This window comes from Manacus candei, unplaced genomic scaffold, assembly GCF_025592945.1.
Source record: "Manacus candei isolate 608988 ecotype Guabito, Panama unplaced genomic scaffold, ASM2559294v1 h1tg000026l, whole genome shotgun sequence".
NCBI lineage: Eukaryota > Metazoa > Chordata > Aves > Passeriformes > Pipridae > Manacus > Manacus candei.
The window spans coordinates 5,582,442-5,604,447 of NW_026138074.1; the positions used below are offsets into that span (position 1 = coordinate 5,582,442).

At 40.6% G+C, this 22,006-nt stretch overlaps 1 protein-coding gene across 2 annotated transcripts in view; it reads right to left on the reverse strand.

The window, feature by feature from the left end:
- The window catches only part of TGFBR2 (transforming growth factor beta receptor 2), a 59,770-nt gene extending 45,209 nt beyond the window's left edge, over positions 1-14,561 (reverse strand). The window contains exons 1-2 of one of the 2 annotated variants that reach the window (XM_051789010.1): positions 14,486-14,561; positions 14,075-14,321 (exon numbers count right to left, since the gene is read on the reverse strand). In XM_051789010.1, the coding sequence (XP_051644970.1) occupies positions 14,075-14,168 (94 nt within the window). In that variant the 5' untranslated portion in view covers positions 14,169-14,321; positions 14,486-14,561. Of the gene's footprint in view, positions 1-14,074; positions 14,435-14,485 lie in introns of those variants that run through there. The other variant, XM_051789009.1, reaches the window with a different exon arrangement.
- Between the last annotated feature and the right edge of the window lie 7,445 nt (positions 14,562-22,006).

The following is a 22,006-nucleotide window of genomic DNA, read 5'->3' on the forward strand; positions in this document are numbered from 1 at the left end:
ATTTGTCTCTGCAAGTTACATGCAAAGAAGTAGAATAAGAGAATTTAATACCCTGGGGATATGTTATCTTCATAGATGTATCTAACTTCCACAACTATTAATGGGACTTGTACACTGAGTATTGAGAAAAGGGCGTATGCATAAAAACACACACTTCTAATGATATTCAACCTCAGGAAAGCTTTCTTTTGCTGACTTCTGTTGCAGAAATCCTACTGCTGTGGCTTGCTGCTAGTGAGTTATCAGATTTCTTGGTAAAGAAGTATCTCTCCCAACAAAGCAACATCTCCTTTATCTGCCAAATTTGCTAACATATCCCCACGGGTATTAGCTGTTCCTTTTAAAGCATTTGCAAATTACTCCCTCCAGTTACCTTTGAGACTGTGAATCACTAGCTGGCAATACCATGCTGCTAAAATAAGGGAACAAATAATCGGTTGCTTCATTTCTACTTGAGGCTGAAATTTTACTGGACTTAAGGTGAAATAAAAGCCATGGGTGAAACCTGCCCATTCTGAAATAAGTAGTTGTTTTACCCCTAAATCTGTCTCTTGATAGTTCACTGAAAGGTCCTTATCTTTGCCATTATTTCTAAATCACATGCAAACAATCAATTAATTATACTATAAAACTGAGTATTTTAAAGACAATTGCTTCTATCTGTGTGCATGGTCCAGCAGGTAAGCCCCCACATTAAAAAATTAACCTGGACACTAAAAAACTTGCATGTAGGAATATAACAGTTCTCACTCCATACAAAAATGCATTACTCACTGCTTGCAGCAGCCAGCCCCCAGCAAGGCTGGCATTACAATCTAAGGTGAGGACATTCCCACATCAGGTGCTGCTCAGCAGGAAGGGACTTGCCAGTCTAAAATGTTTAGTCTACCTGCCTGAAGATGTGTGAGAGACTGCAGGCTCTTATACTTTGTTTATGATGAGGCAAAATAAAATTGTAAATTTGAAATGTACACATGGAATTGGTTTTCTAGGGTTTTCCCCTCATAACGTAAACGTGGGTAGAGACCTTTCCCAAATCTTCATTCGTGAAGCCCAGCCATGATGCTTTAGATACAGTCGTTATTACTGTAAATCCCCTATTTCAGTTCTCAAGCTGTATCTTTAGTCATTCTTAAGACCATAATATTTCACCAGGACTTCAAGACAGCATATATACTTAAAAGCTTGTTTAGAAAAACTAATTTAAGTGTCTACAAAACAATTCCTTCTACTGAAAAGAAAGCTGGGAAGAGATAAGACCGAAACAGAAGAGCAAGGATATCAAGCAGCAGCTCAGAACCTACCACTGCCTCTTGATTTTCATCCAAATATCTCAAACTTCATCCAATTACTTCAACGATTTCTTTTTTCTAACAACTGAGAACTATGAAAAGCAAAATATGATGACACTTCATAAACTTTTAAACGGTGAAGTTCATTTCTGGCACAACATAATGTTCCTCATTCTGCTACTGCAGGATAGAAGATGTTTACTGTCACATATACTAGTTAAATTTAATAGGATAAGACCTTCAGCAGATGCTAATCTGTGATTTCTGAGTGTTGCCATGTCAAATTATACTCGCTGATGTTTAACAGTTTAGAGTCATTGAATGTTTCTGGATTTTGGTCATAGCACATCATCATCCTTCATCTGGAGGGCACTTATTCAACTGTAGAAATCAGTGGTAGTCTGCAGGATGTCTAAAGCCTTCTACAATATGCCTTGATCATTTTAATCAAATGCAAAGTGGATTAGTAATTATGTCATGAAAATACTACTTCAACAACTGCCATTGCAGAGGCTGTGCATAACATGGTCATAGCAGCTGAACCACTCAGCATCCCTTTAAACACCAAGAGCCAGTTGCATGTTTTGTTATGGTTTCTGGTGTAACTGTTCAGTGACATGGGCAGCTCATTCTCTAAAGCTGTCACTTCGGCATTTTTCACAAATACTGCACTCATGTAGAACACAGCATGTTTCTAAAAGTGTTCTCATAAAAGAAAATAGAAGCTTTCCAATCACAGTAGTAGCTTAGGATGTACCAGAGGAAAGTGTTCCGTAGGAATAGAGACATTTTTTTGATTCCTTGGATGTAAAATTTTATAACTCATGCATATTTGAAATATCTCTGTACAGCATTAGTTAGCAGAGCAGCTTAACTGTTTGTTATTTCTGGAGATGTTAGTCTTAATTCTGAGAGGGATGTGAGTGATACCATCCTGGTGGTGGTAACCTGCTGTATCACATACTCATAGGTTACAGGACCTCTGTGACTCTATGGATGATATTCCCAGTCTGGCCTTCTGCAAGTGAAGCTATTCCACTCAGTTAGTTTTGCAAAGCCCTAACTTACCTGGGTATATGTTTAACAAGCAAAACCCTGTCTTGATTTAGAGATTCACATTGGAAAGTCCATCACATCCCTTGGCAGGGCTCTAATAACAAAAGTATCCTATTTGTTAAAAATGCACACTTTGTTTCTGGAGTGGTTTCATTCACCTACAGCTTTCATTTGTTGGAAAGGATCTTGTTCACCTTTCATAATATCCTCCCCCAGAGAGTCTAACGTATCAAGTTAGCACAGCTTAACACGTTGTTTTTCGTCAACTAACAGCCGTAAACTTCCACGTGAGCTCCCCTACCCACAGCTTAGCATACTGGCAGAGCAGATTTAGCTAGGTTGCACTACCTTACCCTTTCCTTGAGGCAAAAACTCCCAGTTACTGGTGTTTGTTATTTGTAGTATCTTATTAAGGCATGGCAAAGTGCCTGCATATCTGACCAAAACTGTACCCAGCCACAGAATAGCAGCTGTAGTGACTATTCCTAATTCTTTTGTTCTTCATATGCTGAAAACCACAACAGTCCATCATTTTGAAAAGGCAGGCAGTCCTTAACATTAAACTGCTATCTGAAAATGCTAAAAAGACAGCATGGTTCCCTAAACAACAGGACCTCCTCCTTCCCTACCATCTGCAGAGCTAAGGACAATAGATCCCTGGTAAAAGCGAACTACATCTCAGTTTCAAAAGCACAAAATGGAAACTTAAATCAAAACCCACCTTTTGAAGGGAGAAGTAGTGATTCTATGGGTAGTCTAACTACTTATGTTAAGCAACAGCTTGGAAAAGCAGGTGTCAGTGTTTTCTATTTCTAGGAATGTGGTAATGATAGTGGTAAATGTGCCTTGTCATTAACTTTCAAGGGTAAGATATTTCAAATAATTAGTGGTTTGCTTCTAGCATTTGTTACCCACCTTCACCCATGAGAAGGCCAGCATATTTCTGACTTCAAACCACCAGTAGGTATGTGCCTGATAATCATACTACAAGTCGCCAGAACAAAAAATCCTAGTTAGGAAATGTACGAATTCGTTGAACCATGAATAATACATATGTGGACAACTGAGGAAAGAGTTAGGCCTTAAACGGTCAAGTTATGAAAGCTTCCTTGCACCTCACCAAGTTCATAGCACACAGCCTCTTAACCTGAGAAAAATAGGGGAGAAAAAAAGTGCTAACGTCTTATTGAACTTGACAGGGTGTTTGAGACTGATGAGAATTTCTGGATGCATTGAGGGCTTTAATCCAGAATTTCTTTTGAGAAAGAACAGTGGTTATGACTCTCTTTGAACCTCAATTTCCAAATCACAATAGACAAGTATTAAAACAATCTCTGTTCATTAGCCACAAGTTTTATAACTGTCTATAGAAACTGCAATTAACACATCATTGCATTATTTTTTGCCATCTTAAGCAGTACTAGTTGAAATTGTGAAAATAATAATATAAATAACTGTACTGAAGTTTAATGGTGGCATCCAAAATACAATGGATGAAACTGTTTGTGTCTCCAGAGAGTAAGAGGCTTCTCATTTCCTAGCTCATTGCTTTAACTATAGGCCAAGATGCAAAAGCTGTAGTTATAAGTGACCAACAAATCTTGTCTCCTCCTCCCATGCAAAAGAAGGAGCCTCTAATCACCTCCAGTCTGTATAGGAGGAGCTTTCATGTCTAATACAGATACTTTGAAAAATTGCATATTTTTAAACAATTCAATGGGATATGCCCAAGTTCTCATGTTGAATCCCAATTCAGGAATATTGGTGATTTAATTTGAATCACATTTTTATTTTCCTTTATACACATTAAAGGCAGGGAACATATACATACAAGAAGCCCTAGGCTTCTTGCACTAATATTCATGATATCACTGTGGCTTCAGGGAAGAGTGGGAACAGCAAAGCCCTCAGCCAGGCAGAAACCTCAAGGTAAAGGTATCAAATGTGGGAAGTAAGGAGTGTGTGAGCAAGAAGTTGATGGAGAAAGAAAAATGAAAATAAAGAAACACGTTTTGGTTGTATTTTCTTTTCCAGAGTAGTTTATCAATCTCTTCCTGCTGAATGTTTTCCTATATCTATCATCCAGAGCAAAGATAGAGCAGATATGGCTTTAGTTACAATCAGAGAATGTAGTATTCCTGTTTACGTGCAAACTTGAGCTATGATAGCTTTGAAAGCCTGATGGTCTGGCACTGTACATACCAGATGAAAATACTACAAATGCAATAAAAGGATCAGTTTCCCAGATTTTTGACTTAAGGCATTCCTTTGTGGTAAAGCTGGGTGAGGAAATGGAAGAATAGACTGAGGGGAAGAAGGAAAATTCAATAGCCCAGAAGCATGTATCACTGACCTAGTTACTTTGTGAAAGCTTAAATAAAGAGGCTTACGAAGTCATGACTATTACATGGTCCCCTCTGATCTTTTCATGGGGATGAGAAACGGTTGTTTTCAGTTTAGAAAGGAAAAAAAGATTCTGTATGTAAAGTCTCTCTTTGTTGTGCTATGAACTCCCTGGAGAGAATATCAGCCACCCTGCAGGGGCTGGAATAATGAATGAATCCATCAGGGAACAGGCTTTCTTCTCCTGTGACATGCTTTGGGGGACCACCCACACACATGTCAGCCTTTTCTCTGCAAAGTGCTGCCTCTAAAGTCTTGTCTTAGCCAGCAAGGATCCTTCATTCCAGAGCCCTTCATTGAAGGGGTTTAGCTACTCTCAGGCTGAGGAGTGACATGACCATGGGTCTCCCACTTTCAGGGCAAAAGCTCTAACCACTGTAGGAAAAGAAGGCAAGGCAACCATGAAAATCGGTAATGGGAGCTGTGGGGAGGTAGAAGGGACACAGCAGGGCAGCTGGCCAATTGCCACAGCACAGTCACTGCAGAATCATAGATTTCCTTGTATGCCAGAGACAAATGAGAAGGGTAATTGCTGCATGCTTTCAGGCAGAGCCAGTCAAAGGAAATAAAAGATCAACCACCACCTGCAAATGACAGCTCTTCTCTTGAAATCTTCATTGGTTCCTGACTGTAGATTGACAAATCTCTGCTGTTCAAAATCTCATTAAATTCTTTCCATTAGTGAAACACGCAAAGATTTACTTCTTCATTCCTGCACTCTCTCTATAAGTTACTCAAGAAGAATGGGACACCCTGAAATCACTACCCAGTCGTGTTACAGGAAAGCTTAAGATAGCTATGGAGCTGAGAGTGGAGCATCCAAAGTGGAGCCTGAGTTTGCACAGTGGACTAACAGCATAGTGAGGAATATTTTAAGAGACTGTACAGTTGGAGAAAAAAACTGGAAAGGGAAAAAGATGTAATTCCATCTATCCTATTTCCCCAAGTGTGCACTTTAATGGACAGAAGTTATTCACACACACTACCATCTGCAGCACTCGAAGGTATGCTAAGTCCTGATGTAACTATGACTTCAGATTTGCTCCAGCCACAGAGTTCCCAAATGCTATGGAAGTTGGTCAGGACAGCCAAGTAACACTAAAACCAGGGGAGCAGCCGCAATGGTAAGAAATTTCGTCTCCCTTTGAGCACTAAGACCTTTCTGAAACTATTGCTGAACCTGTGCTATCTAGTATCTAATTAGACTCAGGGATCAGACCAGATCTGTATCTCGAGACACACATGAATCCCAGACAGGTGCTTCTGCTTCCTTCCCTGAAAATAACCAGAAGTGATAAACCATTAGTAATCATCTGTGGTCTGCTTCAAAGTTCAGCCTCTTGTACAGCAACATTAAAGATGTGCGTATATTAGTTACTGAGATGAAATCTACAAAATTGCCACATTATCATCCAAAAGCCCCAGGCACCATCTAACCATGCCAACAGGTGACGTATACCCATGATAAATTTAATTCCATTCTGGGCGGCAGAATCCACAGCAGGATTAAAAACAGAGGGAGCTGGCTGACCTGTATCTCACATCTAAAATATTTAGACCCAGGAGAACTACAGGTCAACACTCGGCAAATCTAACCGAACCCCCTTTTCTTTCTAAGTCAATACAGTGAATACCAGCTCACTTACACCTCTTCTGGGTGAAATGTTAAAATTAAAAACCATGTCTATGTTCTGAGGAGGTGTTTGCCCCTTGGTCCTCATTTCCCATTCTCCGCTTTTCTTCTTTATTAACTACACCAGCACTAGAAGCTTATCAGTGATGAGAGAGCTTCACTTGAGGCAGCTGACAGCTTAGGAAATGTATAGAAGTGTTTTTAAAGGAAAGGCCTGGTCTCAGTGAGAACCTTACATATTTATTTTTTTTTTGGGGACTACCTATCCCAAATCAATTCATCTGCATCCTCCAAAATTCTCTTCCTGTGACTCTTTCCGGGCAAAAATACTTAACGATACCTTACAAGAAGTTTAGAATCATCTTTTTTTCCTTGATTGTCTGTAATCTCCTATTCCTAATGTTCTGAGGACTTAAAAAAACTGCAGGCAAATTACTCTTTTGCTCCAAGAAAGAGAACCAGATCACTCTGGCTCTTGCAAGACTGATACCACAAAAGCCCTCTCGAGGGAATTACAGCCTCATAACATACAGTTGCCTATTATTTATTCTGTGGCCAGATTCTCAGATGGTATAAATCAGGGCAGGTTCCTTGCCTTCAACAGGGTAAGCTGATTTATGCCAGCTGACAGTCCGGCCCTGCATGAGTTCCACTTGCACAATGCTATGTTTTAAAGAGACCTGTTAAAGTGCCCCAGGCACGTAAGAACCACGCTTGGGTCTTTACTTGGAAAATGTTGCTCTGAGGAGTAAATCTGTGAGACCTTCCTGCTGCCCTCTGAGTGTACTGTTCAAATTCACTTTTCTAACAGAAGGAAGTCTCAAAGCCCTGACAGAGCCACCACAGCCTTGGGAACAAAACATAGGTTTTCTAATCTCCTGCATAGACCATTTTTTTTAACCGAGCTTAAATCCTGCATTAAATGAAGCTCACAGGCAATGTTTTGGAGGAACTGATCAGCTGCACAGAGGGCAGAGGTGATCTTTCAAAACTTGTATTAATGGTCCCTATAAACAAGCTATAAAAAATGTGGTGTGACTTTCAAATCACTGGCTGAACTTATGGCTTTGTCTACTTGATAAATCTTTCCTTTTTACCTTAAAACCTCAGAGAAGAGCAACAGCTTGTTTGAGGGTGTGGGCTGTGGGGTACAAACGGAGGATAGTAGGAAACAGAAGACAGCTTTCTAATGCCTCTGGTTTCAGATTGCCACATTCAAAGGCACAATGTTAATCCCAGGTGTCATTGCAGTGATGTACCTGCTGGGTTGTAAACTGAAGGATGCTTTAGAGGAAGCAGACTCTTCCATCTGTTCCTGAAATCTACTAATTTCAATCAAATTTTTGAAAAAATACCACTTTAGGTGAGTGGAGAACTGGAATCCTGGAATCAGACTGTGAGGACTGTTAGTAATCAAAACTGTGGTTACTTTGCATGACAGAAATTTCTGAATACAGCTTGTTATTATGATATGAAACAAAGACTAGAAGACACCAATCATTCAGAGCACTGCCATTCCCACCCAACAAGGAGAAAATGAACACATGGCTACAGGTCAGCTTTAAAAACGCTGTCAGGAAAACGTTTTTCCTAACCTACAAAGTGCTTCAACATTTCATACATTTTCATATTCACGACCAGAGTGAAACCAAAATCATTTGAAGTGGTGGGTGTGGGGATGTCTGTGCATGCATGCACAGCAGGAGAGTGAAAGCCCTCCAACATCCTGGGGAGAGTGGGTAGGGGGAGCTCCAGTTTCAACTGTGAATTCTGTGAGTCAGACCACGCACTTGAGCCTGCCTTTCTTCCATTGACCAGTGATTACTCTAATTATTGATTAATGATTATTGCTTTTTTTCTGTCTATCTTTCTATATCAGAAATTCCGCTGTGGACTATGGAAGGAAAAAAAAAAAGAAAAAGAAAAAAAAAAGAAAAGGTTTCCTGATGAAAGTTTAATGGAAACTGGTACATTTCCACAAATTGTTTCAGTTTTGACAAATCAGCATTTTCCCATGAAAAACAGTGTCAAAAACTCTCAACCAACTCTAATTCTAACCAGATTAACTCAGGGATGAATGCCAGCAGGAAGTTCTTTCTAAATACCAGTTGTTTGAGCAAAGGAAAACTCCTCCTTCCCCAGACAATCTTCCCAGAGGTGAAAAGGCTTAAAAACTCATATGAAAAAAAGATAGGTAGTTCCAGCTGTAACAATTACAATGGCATTCACAGCAAGAGAAAGAGCAAGGAAATGGCATATTAAAAAAATACACACAAACATGGATGAACCAACAACTAGTATTTCCCCTGACACTGCCAATGTTACTGTTTCTTAAAATCTAAAACAGTTGCTGAACTTTGCAGCAATGCAAACTAATGGACATTAATCTGTATGAACTGCAGGGCAGACCTCTTAATACATGCTTCAATCTAAATTCTGCTTAAATCCCTAGAAGCTGATGGACACACACAAATGATGGCATGTGATATAAATGGTTGTACTCAACCAATGCCAGTGCTGCTGCTGTGTCATTATGTCATATGAAGACATAATATGAAAAACAACTGTTGAAGACTCAGACGGGTCACTGAGAACCCAATTCTGCAAATATTTAGTATTGACTCATTGCTTACAGTGGCATACAGATCAGTAGCTTTTGCCTTAACTACAGTGCTCTGTCCCAGTGTGTGTGCCCACTCCTTGCTGTAAAATCCCCTGTAGTAAGAAGTTTCTCCACTGTTTCTTAATATGATGCTTATCACTTCTACCTGCCAGTGAAGTTAAACTTCAAAAGGACTTTGTTTGTCAAAACCAAAGCATACTCTTTATGATTCATTTTAGTCTATTTTAACCTTCCAGAATTAGATTTCATAAAAAAGCACAAGTATTTTGTCATCACCTTTTATTTTATTCTTGATTTAAGAGCTTAAAAACCAGTCCTCATTATCCTGTAGGAAGAAAAAAAAAAGAAACAGAAACCCTTCTAACACCAAGAAGATTTAAGGCTAAAGACCCAATAAGTAAAACAAAATCTCAGCACTAAGTCTCTTTGACTAGGACTCAGCCCACCTTTTTTTTTTTATCAGGGCTGGCCCTCCACTACTTCATGGTGGAAATCCCTTGTACTCTCCAACATCTGCACAGACTGGTTGATCTCTTAGGCAATTTTACTGAGTTTGCAATGCTCTGGCAACACAAACTATCTAATCTCCCTGGGATGTGCCTACCTGGATATTTCCCCCAAGTCAAAGGGCTCCTATGTGGCAAAGGAGGTGATGCACTACTGGTCTCCCATCTGCCTCACAACATCCTTTCATTCCTCAGCTCACCAGGTGCCAGAAGGGCTGTGGGAACCATGGGCAGATCAGGAATGTAACAGCTCACCTGCCTCCTGCTGATCCCAGGAACACAAAGGTGGCTGGTAGCCTTGCCTTTCACTGTACCACCAACTCTCGACTGTGGCCATGCCAGTGTGGAGATTGCATGGATCACTTTCAGATCAAAATCTGTCGCTGCACTTGTGACAATATTTCATACCTAGCTGATACAAGTGCACCCTGCTACACAAAATCCAAGAGTAACAGGTTAGGCCCCACTAGTTGGTTTTGCTCATTCTGGCTATACCGAAAGTAAGACACAGCTCTTCTAAGAAGTGACAGAGAATGACAGACAGCCCATACACACGTTATTGACAAAAAAGTTCCTATGCTACAAACGCAAGAAATATCACCGTAAAAATATCTTGCAGAGGAAATATAAGCATCGGAAACTCCAAAAACTGGTGCTACAGGAATACTATGCTTTTTTCCTTCCCCTTAAAAGAGCAACTCCTGCCTAAAAGCCTTTGAAAAAAGCAAGCCCACAAAGAAACCCCACAAACTAAACCATCAGGAATTTTTCTTCTGGTAAGAACCTGACACCATATTTGCTCCTAAATTCTGAGTTAACCTCGTCACAGTGACAACTTTTATCAGGGACCATTACAGGACTCTGTATCTTTGAAACTAACAATTCATCCCAGAAAGGAGCATTTAACTTTGAAGCAATGTTGTTTGGCTAAATGTAGGTTATCTAATAGTAAGTGTTCACAAAATGTAAGTGAAAAAATATTACAAATATGAAAAAATCTGAATTATCCCATTACCCTTTTTCTGAAATTACTTCTGAAACTGTTTCAGGAAACCTGTTATAACTCTATGTAACTCTACTAATGCTAATGGAAATATATTCATTTGCAACAGCTTAAGATCCAGCTCATCATTTTTTAATAGAAACCATTCCTATATGAGATTCACCACCTGAATATTATAGAAGCATGTTAATGCCAAGGACCTAAAAATAGCAATTAAATAAAAGTGTTTTTCAAAGTCTTAGGTATAAAAGCCTTAAAATGCAAGGATATCCCATAAATAGAAGAAAATGAAATAATATCTCTGATCTATTCCTACTTACCTCCTGAAATACCTGAAAAATTGCCAGTTTTAATGGGGAGCAGGAATGCATTTTAGACTCAATCATGTTATAAACATGTTCCATCATGTTATAAGATGTTTTTTCTCCTACTTCCCTCTTGCAAATAACTGAAACTTCAAATTTGATTTTCACACTATAAAATTAACTAATTATGATATAGCTTTAAAAAAAATTAAAGAGACACTAAGGCAAGTAGAGTTTGGCTGAATGGAAAAATTAAGTTTCTGATGTTCAGAGATGAAAAATTATTACACAGATGATTCCAAGAAACAAATTTCTGCTTATGATAATCTAAATATAAATTACAGATTGATATTCACTTGAACACAGCAGCATCAATTTTTTATGTGGGCAACTGCTGTTTCGCACTGCCATTTATTGATTAAATGCTCAATATACCATTCACAGTCATTCAAAAAAATCACACCTTGTCCCTTTACTCTATGGAAAAAAACTTTAACTTTTTGTTTGTAGTACAGGACATGAGAGCATCTTTTTCAAAGCAGATTATTCCTATTAAGCCTGTTCATGAACTTGTTGGTTTGTCCAGAGTCTTTATGGGAATGTGACATTCCTGTTTAATATTTTTCTGTGAAGAACATTAAAATGAAATTTTGGCTGGGGCTTTATTAACCTATCTAACAAAAGTCAGCTGGTCAGTAGGCTTACCTGGGAATTGAGCTCTTCTGAGACTGATGTCTCTCCTTTTTCAACCTCACTGAACTGCTGAGCTACTACGAAGTAAGTAGCTCTTTTTTTTTGTTTGTTTATTTTGTTTTCCCCAAAACATTTGGCAGCTACAGTTTTCATTTCAATGTCAAGTGACTACCAACCAAACCTCATGCTTTCTGTCCCACAGAACTGTTGTTTTCTGACCAACTCTGCCTGTCATAATCACAATAGAATCCTCTGGTGATTATTAGAACAACTTTTGGAGCTATAGGATAGATTATTTGACAACAGGTCTACTCAGTTTTGTACAGTACAAATGAAGATCAGTATGAAAAATTCTGAATTGTAGCCAGTCTACATACTTTTCCCTCACAGGACCTACGACAAGAAAGAAGAACAACCTTTTAAGCTATGTCCGCTTTTAAAAATCTACCTGTAGTTTGAGACTGTCTGTAACTGGTTGACTGGGGGGAAAAAAAAGTACAATAATAAATAACACAAGATTAACAAAAGTGGAGTATATTCATTTAAAGTTTTTTTGCAATGGAAATCTGTAAAAATTTGGGTCTGGGGTAAAATAAAAGTAATCACTAGTTGAAGCTGCACACCTCAAATTAAAAAAAAATATAATTTTGGACCCTGGGACACCATAGTGTCTTATTCTTACACTGTTTTTTTCTTCTGCCCTAAGCTTTGATTCAAAGGAATTGACTGACAAACAGATTGTCCTCCAAAGTATCTTTATTAACACATTGGTGGAGAGGACACAGGGTTAACTCCACAAATGTACCTCTGCTTTTTCACATTTTTGGTGGGCTTATATAGCAATTCTTTTCATAAATGTCATACACTCATACATTTTTGTGGTTAGTAGCTGATAAACTAAATGGTTAAGCACACATTACAATAGCATTTTATTTTACCTAGGTGTAAGACATATTTTCTGGCTTTCTTGTTAACACTTGTCTACGTGCCTAAAAGGAACAGTTAGTTACCTATCTGTTCCTCCAAGCTTGCTTATGTATTTTTGAAGCAACAGTTAGTTAACTATCTGTCTCTCTTACAAGAGCAGTTCCCTATTTGCAGCTAGCAGTTTTGAATATTTGGTTAAATTTTCTAAGTCACACTAAACCAGACCTGCTTATGCTTATCACAGTTACAATATAAAGTTGACAATTCTTTGTCTCAGCTTCCATGAATAACTTTGCAGGTATGTAAAACCTGTTGACTTTGACAGGATTATCAATGAAGCATGAAGTTATTCATAACTGTACATAGCTAATGGCAGCAGTTATACAAGGGTCACCTGTTTTATGTTATTATGTTTCAGCCACAATTTTGAGATCAGTATGGACCACGAATGGACCACAAGGGAGAATCAGAGGGCACAGAGCAAAATTGGTAGCAGCACTGTTGTCTGCGTATCTTACCTGAAGACTAAAACTAGATGTGATATCACAAGATATCTCAGAAATCTACTTAATTCTTCAAAGGTGTTTCAGACGCAGTTTTGCTGCAATCTGCTGTTCTCTCTTTAGGTTCACCATTGTGCTGCAACATGATTTAGGGCCTAACCTTGCTGTTACAGATGTTAGTTCACAGATGAGGGTAATACTGGTAGAACAGAGAAGGAAAGCTCCTCAGGGCAGGGATCTTGTTTTTACAGCAGAATTTTAAGCTCTTAGTACATTATAAATTACGATATGAAGAATACTGCAAGCCACAGCCTCAAAAACCTATCTAAGGATGCCTTGGTAAAAGCAGAGTAAGGAATGTAAAGTGTCATTAAGAGTGAGTCAACATGCGCAGTCAGTGCTACAGGAATGACTGCTACTCAGTCCAACTGCTCACAGTGACGGGCTAAGCTCCGCTGTTGGCAGAAACTCACACGAAAACCAAGCTTTTGGTAACCAACTGCGGATCCACGAGGAGCGGGCTCTCTGGCCACGCACAGGCCCTCGGCTCGGAGAGCCGGCACGCAGCGGCTCAAGCCATGCCCACCCGAGGCACCTTCCAGCCCCGTCCCCGTGGCCGTGCAGGGAGAGCTGCTCCGAAGGGCTCAGGAGGCGCGGGCCGCGGGTCCCGCCGTCCCGCCGCCTGCGGGCACACGGTGCGGGCCGGCACCAGGTGCGGGAGCTGCCGCAGCAGCTGCAGGCAGGGCCGGGCGGTCGTTCCCCCGGCGACAGCAGGCAGCTCCCGAGATGCCCTCTCCGGGCTTCTCCGGCCCGAACAGACCCTGCTGATTTCCTGCCAAATCCGCTCTTTTCTCCCCCCTCTTCCCTCCATGGACGGACCTCAGCTTTGGCCGCGAAACCCCGAGATTCCGAGTCCTTTCTTCCCCGCTTACTTTCCCTCAGGGCCATCAACAAACACGCTCACCCCTCCCGAAATGCTTCCAGCCTCAAAACTTAGCAACCGTGTCCCCCGCCTCCCGCGGCGGACTCCTGTCGCTTGTCCCTCGCCTCCTGCCCCCCTCCCGCCCCGCTCCGCTGCTGCCTCCGGCCCCAGCAGCTGTCAAAGGCAGCCCGGCCCGGCGTGCACTTACCCCGGAGCACAGCGGGGACCGAACTGCCCATGAGGACCCAGAGGGAAAGGCGCAGCAGCAGCCGCCGCAGGCTCCTCGGCAGCCGGGGAGTCATCGCGGAGCCGGATCGGCACGGCCGGCGAGCCGCGGGCGGGGCGCGGGGGCGGCGAGGAGGCCGCGGCGGCGGTGGCGGGGCCGGCGGGGAGCGGGGCTGCGCGGCTCCGCTGCTCGGGACCGCGGGTGACTCACTGAAAACTTCACTTCGGCGCTGCAGGGGAAACAGGAAATCTTAAACTTCGCAAACAGCTGGGCAGGACTTTCTTACTCTTACAGTAGTTCCTTCTCCCCCTTCCCACAGTCACCCCCTCCCCTGCGCTCGCCCTTTTTCTTTTTTCTTTTTTTTTTTTTTTTTCATTTAACATGAAACCTCACCCAGTTTGATGTCAATCATCTGCTAGAGGCCAGCCCCTCTCAGGTCTGGCTCTCCCACCACAAGCGCGCCGGGGCCAGCCCCAACGTGCAGCCCGGATCCCTGCGCCTGCCTCCCGCTGAGGCGGGGACCGGCCACAGCCACCCGCCCGCGCTGCCGGGCCCCGGAGCTGCACCGGGGCTGGGGACAAGGCTCAAGGTCGAGAGGAAACGGCCAGCTCGGAGGGCTCCGTCTCCCTCCCAGTTGAAAGAAGACCCAGTCATATCATTTGGGGCACGGGGACTTTCCAGAGCTCCTGCTGGCATCCGTATCCCTGATCTTAACGATGCTGCTGCAGCCGGTTTCCCCCTCTGCGGAACTGGAATCGGAAAGAAGGACGTAATCCCCAGATGAACTAAAGCAGGGAGCAGGGGAGGTTGAAGTCAGGGTAATAGTAGGAAACCTTCACACAGACTAGCTGGGCACTCAGCTTGCAGATGTTGAAGCTGGCTGGAGCAACTTGTCAGCTGCTTCTTGTTTTGCACTTACCCCCAAATGGGCTGGATGTACAATACTTGATCTCAAATGCTGTGTATGTGACACAGATTAAGTTCTTCCCCAGCCCTCCCCAAAGCAGTTTTTACCAGAGATTTTGCCTTCTCCACGAACAAAAAATTGCACCTATGATTCAGGAGCAGGACCACACTGATGTGTATAGCCCAGTCAGAGATTGTAAGAACCATTAGACTTTCAATCTGAATAAGTCTTGAGCTTTCTGCCAGTATAAATCCAGCCATTGCATAGCCAGCAGTTGTCTTGAGACTCATTTTTGGCTCACAGTCTCCCTTCCTCTCTGAGTTAAATGGCTGAGTATTGATGGAAGGGCGAACTGATGCACATGGGGATAATTTGAAGGTGTTTGTTGGAACTGAGGTGGTTCGCTTTTGTCTCGGCTACAGCACTAGAGATACAGATCTGGGTGTTTCAGAAAATGGCCTAAGGCCTCAGGGGAATATATGTAATCATGCTCTGACTGTCCCAGATCAACTCTGCTTGAATTTGGAAATGTTTGCATAAAGAATTTAATTGGCCTGTAACAGACATAAAAAAAATGTGATTTTATGTAAATTGAGTTTTAAAAACTCCCTAAATGCATATTTTCACCATGCCATCTCAGTTGATGGTGTAAAGTCTCATAAAACTCTCCGAGAGCATTTTCCTCTCCCTCACCCTCTTTAAATACAGTCAAGATTCACTCAAGCACAGTCTCTACCTTCCAGAGGTAAGAAAAATTTTGGACTCCCTTTGAGCACAGACTGGAGTGTTCTTATCAGTTCCTGTGCACTAGCTCTGTGCTTGACTGTTTTCAGTATCCACTTAAACAAAAGCATTTCTCAACCTCCGTTAGTAAATAAGGAGTGCTGTACATTGCTGTCTCCTTGGAGCTGTCAAGCTACAGGTGCCAAAGAGCTGCTGTTTGCTTAGAAAGTTGGCTGTGTACGCTGAAATTTCCTATTAGTTTTTAGTGATGACCTTCCAACATAAAAAAGAAGTTTAAAAGCCAATAAATTCAGATTTAATGCTAGTATTCAAACCTGTCACAATCCAGGCGTGACTTGGCAAGCTGGCCTTTGCCTCACTTGCATCTCTCTCCCTCACATGAGTTCCATGGCTCTTCTCTCGCATGGGCACATTCTGACCAGTCTCTCTCATCTAGAGTCTGGCACTAGGAGAGGCACTTGCAGGAGATGGAGACCTTGGGAAGGGCTGTATTCAGGTCTCCAACAGTCTCACACCCTTGAGTACAGCATGGCATCACAGCTCCTCTCTCTCACATGAGGCAAAATGGCACCTGTTACCCAGTAAGTGAGGAGTCTATGACAAATGGACTTCAGAAGTCTGATATTTCCATGTAAACATTACTTTTATTTTCACAAATACATCATGCAGTGAGGGCTGTGCAACAGCTGCACTTCGGACGTTCAGAGAACCCATGAGAGTGCTAAGTGGTACTAGAAAGTTTTTGGGTGGAAGGAAGGTAGATATCCTCAGTAGAGGAGTACTGACTTTGTCACCTATAGCCTGAGTGCAAGTGGAAGTAACCCTGATTTGGTTCACAGATTTGTCCCAGACAGGCTTATTAGTAAAATCTCATGTTCTACCTTTGAATACTGTAAGTCTCCCTATTAGGGCCCAAATGCAGCTTAATCAAGATTTCCTGCACAACCAAAATATATAAATTAAGACTGGTCATTTCTTTCCATTTCCTTGTTCATAGTTCCCAGTTCCCTATTTGCAGATAGCAGTTTATTACTTACTTCTAGACTGAAACTCTGAGCATTGAACCTCAGTTGAATACCTGACTGAGGTAGAGAAAGAGCCCCCTTTGAAGAGGAGCAGATTAAAGACCTAAATAACCAACTCCAACCTGACAGGGTAAGAAAGGGGCAGCTAATTTCAGTTCCTCACTCAGAAAGGCAAAATATTGAAACACAGAATATTATATATTCTTTCTTAACCTTAGAAGGTTATACCCAGAACACAAACAGTCTGGTACTTCTTGAATCTCAGGGCCTCCTGGTGAAGACAAACTAAGTACTTCTTGCTGTAGTTTTGGGTACGGCTTTTAAAATAGTCCATAAAGACTACTGAGTATAAATTATCTCTCTTTGTTATTACAACAATTTTTTAGCTTTCAGTATAGTACTTTTGTCAAAATCCCATGAGAACTACAACATTATTCTCATAGAAGGACACTTTCAACCTTCTACAAAACTTGCAGTGGTACTAAAAACTGTTGTTTCACTGTACTTAACATACACTCCACTCAAAACCATTCTACACACAGTCAAGAACTGGTAATGCATTCAATAAAGCAATTCTTTTGATTAGTTTATTAACTTCAGTGTTGTTTTGTTTAAGAATCCCAGAACAAGATAATTCTGAGACCCACTGACTCAGAATTAGGCTTATACTGTTTTACTAACATAATATAATATTCATGCCTATATAAAGCTTATATATGTGATGTAGGGTGAAGAAACTCACCTTATTTAGGCTGTCTAAAAGTTAGCCTTGGAGTGAAGTTCCAAGAGATGATTGAGACAACCCACCATCTTTCCTGCCATCTAAAGGAGCAGTCTCATTTTTTTGGCTGTAGTGGGATAGTCCCAGATCAGGTTCAAGAAGGAAAGGCTGGAGGACAAATGCTGGATGAACAGAACTGTCATTATTAGATCAACTACATTTCCTCAGTCATCCAATGATGGAAAGGAGTCCAGATATTTTAAAAACCTTCTAGACACATGAGCTGATGATAGAGAGCAGAGTTAGCCCAGACATCTACTTTTTAGGTATCTGATGTTAGATGACATGAATCCTAAAGAAAATGCTATTTGAATCGTATACATCATATAAAGTAAGCTACAAGATGCTTTAATGACTGGTGATCATTGGAGCTACTTCCTGTGATATTTGTTTGGAATGACACAAGGCAATCAGATACATAGTATGTTGATATTACCTTGACAAAACTATTAATGACAAAACTGGACCAAGTAGTTTGACCCAAATAAAAGCATTGATTACTCTGAATAAGTTTTGTCATAACTACTTTCAAAATAAAATAGGAAATCTGCTTGAAAAATTGACACATACCTTTTCAATGTATTTGGTATGATACGGTTGTGGTTTTGTTTTGAAGCAGACAACTAGTTTTGAATTTTTTTTTGTTCTCTCCATGTTACATATTTTAAAAAAAGGACATGGGAACAACATACAACACTTTAATTTCACTGCACTGAAAGTTTATTTTTTAGGGAAATTTTGGCATTTCAGTTCAAATAAAAGTCAAATTTTGTAAGCCTGTATCATTTGAAACTCAAAACCTCTGTTCCCTGCAGCCCTTTGTTCACAAAACTAACATTTGCCTGCTAATTTTCAAATTGAGGGTGCTTGGCATGGAGTATTGGCCTTTCAGCATTCTTGATAAAAGATCTGCCTGTCATGTGTATCATTCCTCTTTGGACTACTGTCAAACTGTTTTGCCTTGTATCACTGCTTGCATTGTATTTTTCTCTTAATTTAGGTTATCATAGAGCACAGAATTATAACTACACTTAAATGCAGTTTTCTTCTTTTGCATAATCACTGGTTTTAACTTGTTAATAATGATTTGCACCATTATGAGAACAAAAGCACCCTCAAGCAAGGACATTTCAAAAGGTTGCATTTGTTGTAAAATATTTTGAAAAACTCATAAAAAGTGTTTGGACTTAACACAGCATTATGCTTATCTCACAGATATAATCAAATTAAAACATCTGTTGTGTGTAATCATCTGTCAGAAGCAGGAAATCAGCTTGTTATCAACTTCTGCATACATCAGAGGCAACAAGAATAATGTTATCTTCAAGATTTATCTTAGTAAAGCTTTCTGTACAAACCTCCTGAATGACACTTAGCAAAATAAAAGTTTGAAATATTATTCTAATTAGCACTAGATTCTCAGGGCACTGCTCTTCACATGACCTCTGACTTTTAGCTATAATGCAAATCAGCCATTTTTAAGCTTCACCAAATTGACTTGTTCTGTGTTTACTGTGTATGTAAAAATACCCTCCAACAGTGAAAGCAGAAGTACATGGGTGCCAGAGGAGATATCCTTCTGCAGTGCTTCTGGCAGGAAGGACCACTAATCTCACCACACAACCTTTTAAAGGAAAACTTCCATTCTATTTTTTCAAAAGCAAAGGACATTTGGAGACTTTATACTGTCTTCTTCAGCTTCTTGTACTTCTCACAATGGGTAGCTGAGCTGGGGGGAAACCTTGCACATCTCCATAAATGTGTTGTATCTTTTTGTCTTGAATCTTTTACGTGTAAAAAGAACTAGTAAAATTAAGTCTAGATGATGTGGCATTTTTAAAAGACATGGAAGCAAATTATTACAGATATACTATGAAGATAATTTAAATTACTCAAAAATATGGTTACCCATGGAACCTGTCTCCATTACCACATAATTTGCAGTATTCATTATCATCAAAGCTTGTTTTTATAGGCTCTTCATTGGAAAGAATTCGAACATTGGATGCCAAGCCTCAGAAAATATCTGAAACTATCAAAGAACTTCAGTAGTATAACAGAGGCCCTTCTGTTTCATTTTTCCCACAGGAACAGAAGGGAGTTGTGAATCTCTGATAGAGTATATCCCTAGATCTAATCTGAAAGAATCTCAATACTTCAGCCACAAAGCCCCAGAACTGAGGAAAGTATCCTCCCACCCCACCAAGCAGAAGATCATGTCTGTGTTATTCAGGAATGCAGCACACTGATGATGTTAAACTGGCTCATTTGACCGGATCTTTAAACAAATTTATTTGTGATACCACAGCTGTTCCTCTCAGAAAGGAAATGCATGGTTCTATAATTTTTATCTGCAAGGCAACTTTATGGTCTGTGGTCACAGGAGGTGGCTACTGTGCTTTAGAGGTCAGAAGCAAGCAGTTCAGGAGGATCCAGAATGCCTTGGGAGTTGGATGTTGTTCCAACAGTGCTGACCCTGTAACAAATGAGCTAACTGTGGTTTCCAAATAACTTAGCTGATAAAATTCACTTTTTTTATTTTCCTCCTCTCTGACTAAGACCTTCATCAAACTAGCCTGTGAGCCCCCTTTTTGGTTTGTACACACACAGTGTCCCACATCTTCCAGTTGGTGTAACATCTCTTCAGTTGGAAGATGCTTCCCATGCAATCCTACCAGCCCTGAATGTTGGGAAGCCATTTCCCTTCACAACTCAGGCTAGACTTGCTACCATCAATAGTTTCAATTCCTGGCTGTAGCAGTCTAATACAGAGCAGTGCAAATTACATACTCCTCACCTGAAACTCTCAGGTGTGAAGGATTCCTACTCCATCCCGTAAGTGTGGACAAACCCTGGGGGCATTAAAGGCCTCTGCAAGGATCAGAGAGAGATTGTTAATTCACAGCTTCAGTGATATTCACTGCTCCTTGCATCACTAGAACAGTATAGGGACTATTAGAGAAAAAACTTTAGTGCAATTTGCACCCATTTTATTACCATTTTTTCAATATTAAAGTGTTAAAAGTTGTCCTTCACTGAGAATTAGATGCTTTGAAGCTAATAAAAGATGCAAGATTGACCCCACTGTCTATGAAGAAAGAACACATGCATTTTCTGTCAATTTGGCAACTCTGGAGTGTCAGTTTCCCGACACTATGCCCAGTATCTATGCCCAGATACTGACTTCAGTGAGGGAACAACTGCACATTGCTGGTTCAAAGTCCTTTTTTCCTTCCGTAGAAAGATGTATAACATTTCTTGCTCAACTTTGCCCTGACTGTAAGAATATTTTTATGTATCTGGTGACCTATGGCTGGAGAAAGTGATTTGGTAATTCTCCTGCCTATCACAAATTGAGGTACAATTGAGAATGATGAAGGATGAGAGTGTGAGTGAATATTTGGTGTCTCTTCACATGATTTGAAGTACAGATAAAGGCACATCTTGTCCAGTGCTGCTACAGTTTGGTCTCTGAATCATGCAGCAATTGGAACCCTCCTGTCCTGAAGGACGGCTGCCCATCTAATATTAAAAGAATGCTTAGAAATTGAGGAATTTTTTGACTTTATGGTGAGGTAAACACGACAGCCAGGCAGCAGGGTGGGATGTACAGAGAAGTGTAGTGGTGCTCCTTAGGAAGTGAGAAGATCATGTTTAAGTCAGACCACATTTTGTGAAGAGCTTTTATAGCACTTGCTATTTGATGCATGTATTTGCTTGCCTTAAGTATTAGCTTGGTTTTCATCTTTTCTTTCTTTGATGATTTTTTACTGTGATTCAAAAATAAGAAAAGAACAAAAAATCAACTTCAGTAATCTCCATCACAAATGAAAAATAATTTACAGCTGTCTGCATGACATTACTCTTTTATGATTTAAATGTTTTTCCTTTAAAGGGCATGCTGTTCTGAATTAGCGTGTCTTTCTTTTCTTCATTTTGTTTCCTTTTTTGCCTCTATTCTTTGTTTTCCTTTCTCTTATTTCCCCTATTCTCTATTACATCTTTCTTTCTTTTCTTTCAGTTTATTTGTTATGAGTGTTTTAATCTGTCCCCATTGACTTTTCCTCTGGGTGTCAATTACAGACTGCCACTAAAAATTAATTTTTTGACATCTTTGCTATTAGTGCTATTTCAAACTATGGTAATGTTAGACTTAACAAGCTGCTTCTTCAGAAGTGTGTTTGTGTGTGCACCTTAACTACTCATTCAGAAAAAATTGTGACTATTAGTTTCACAGCTAGCAACCACTACACTCAGTTAATTTATCAGTGGTAAAACTTTTGTGTCTCCTATAGTGCCTTTGAGTCAAAGCCCTGAATAAAGGGCACAGTGAAATGGGAGTGGCATAACATGCTTCACAGCTCATTTATTTACCCTGTTAACCACAATGAAGTGTCCCAGCTCAGGCTGGTCTCCATTCCTTTACTGCCCAACAATTTCTAGGTATTCTCAGATGT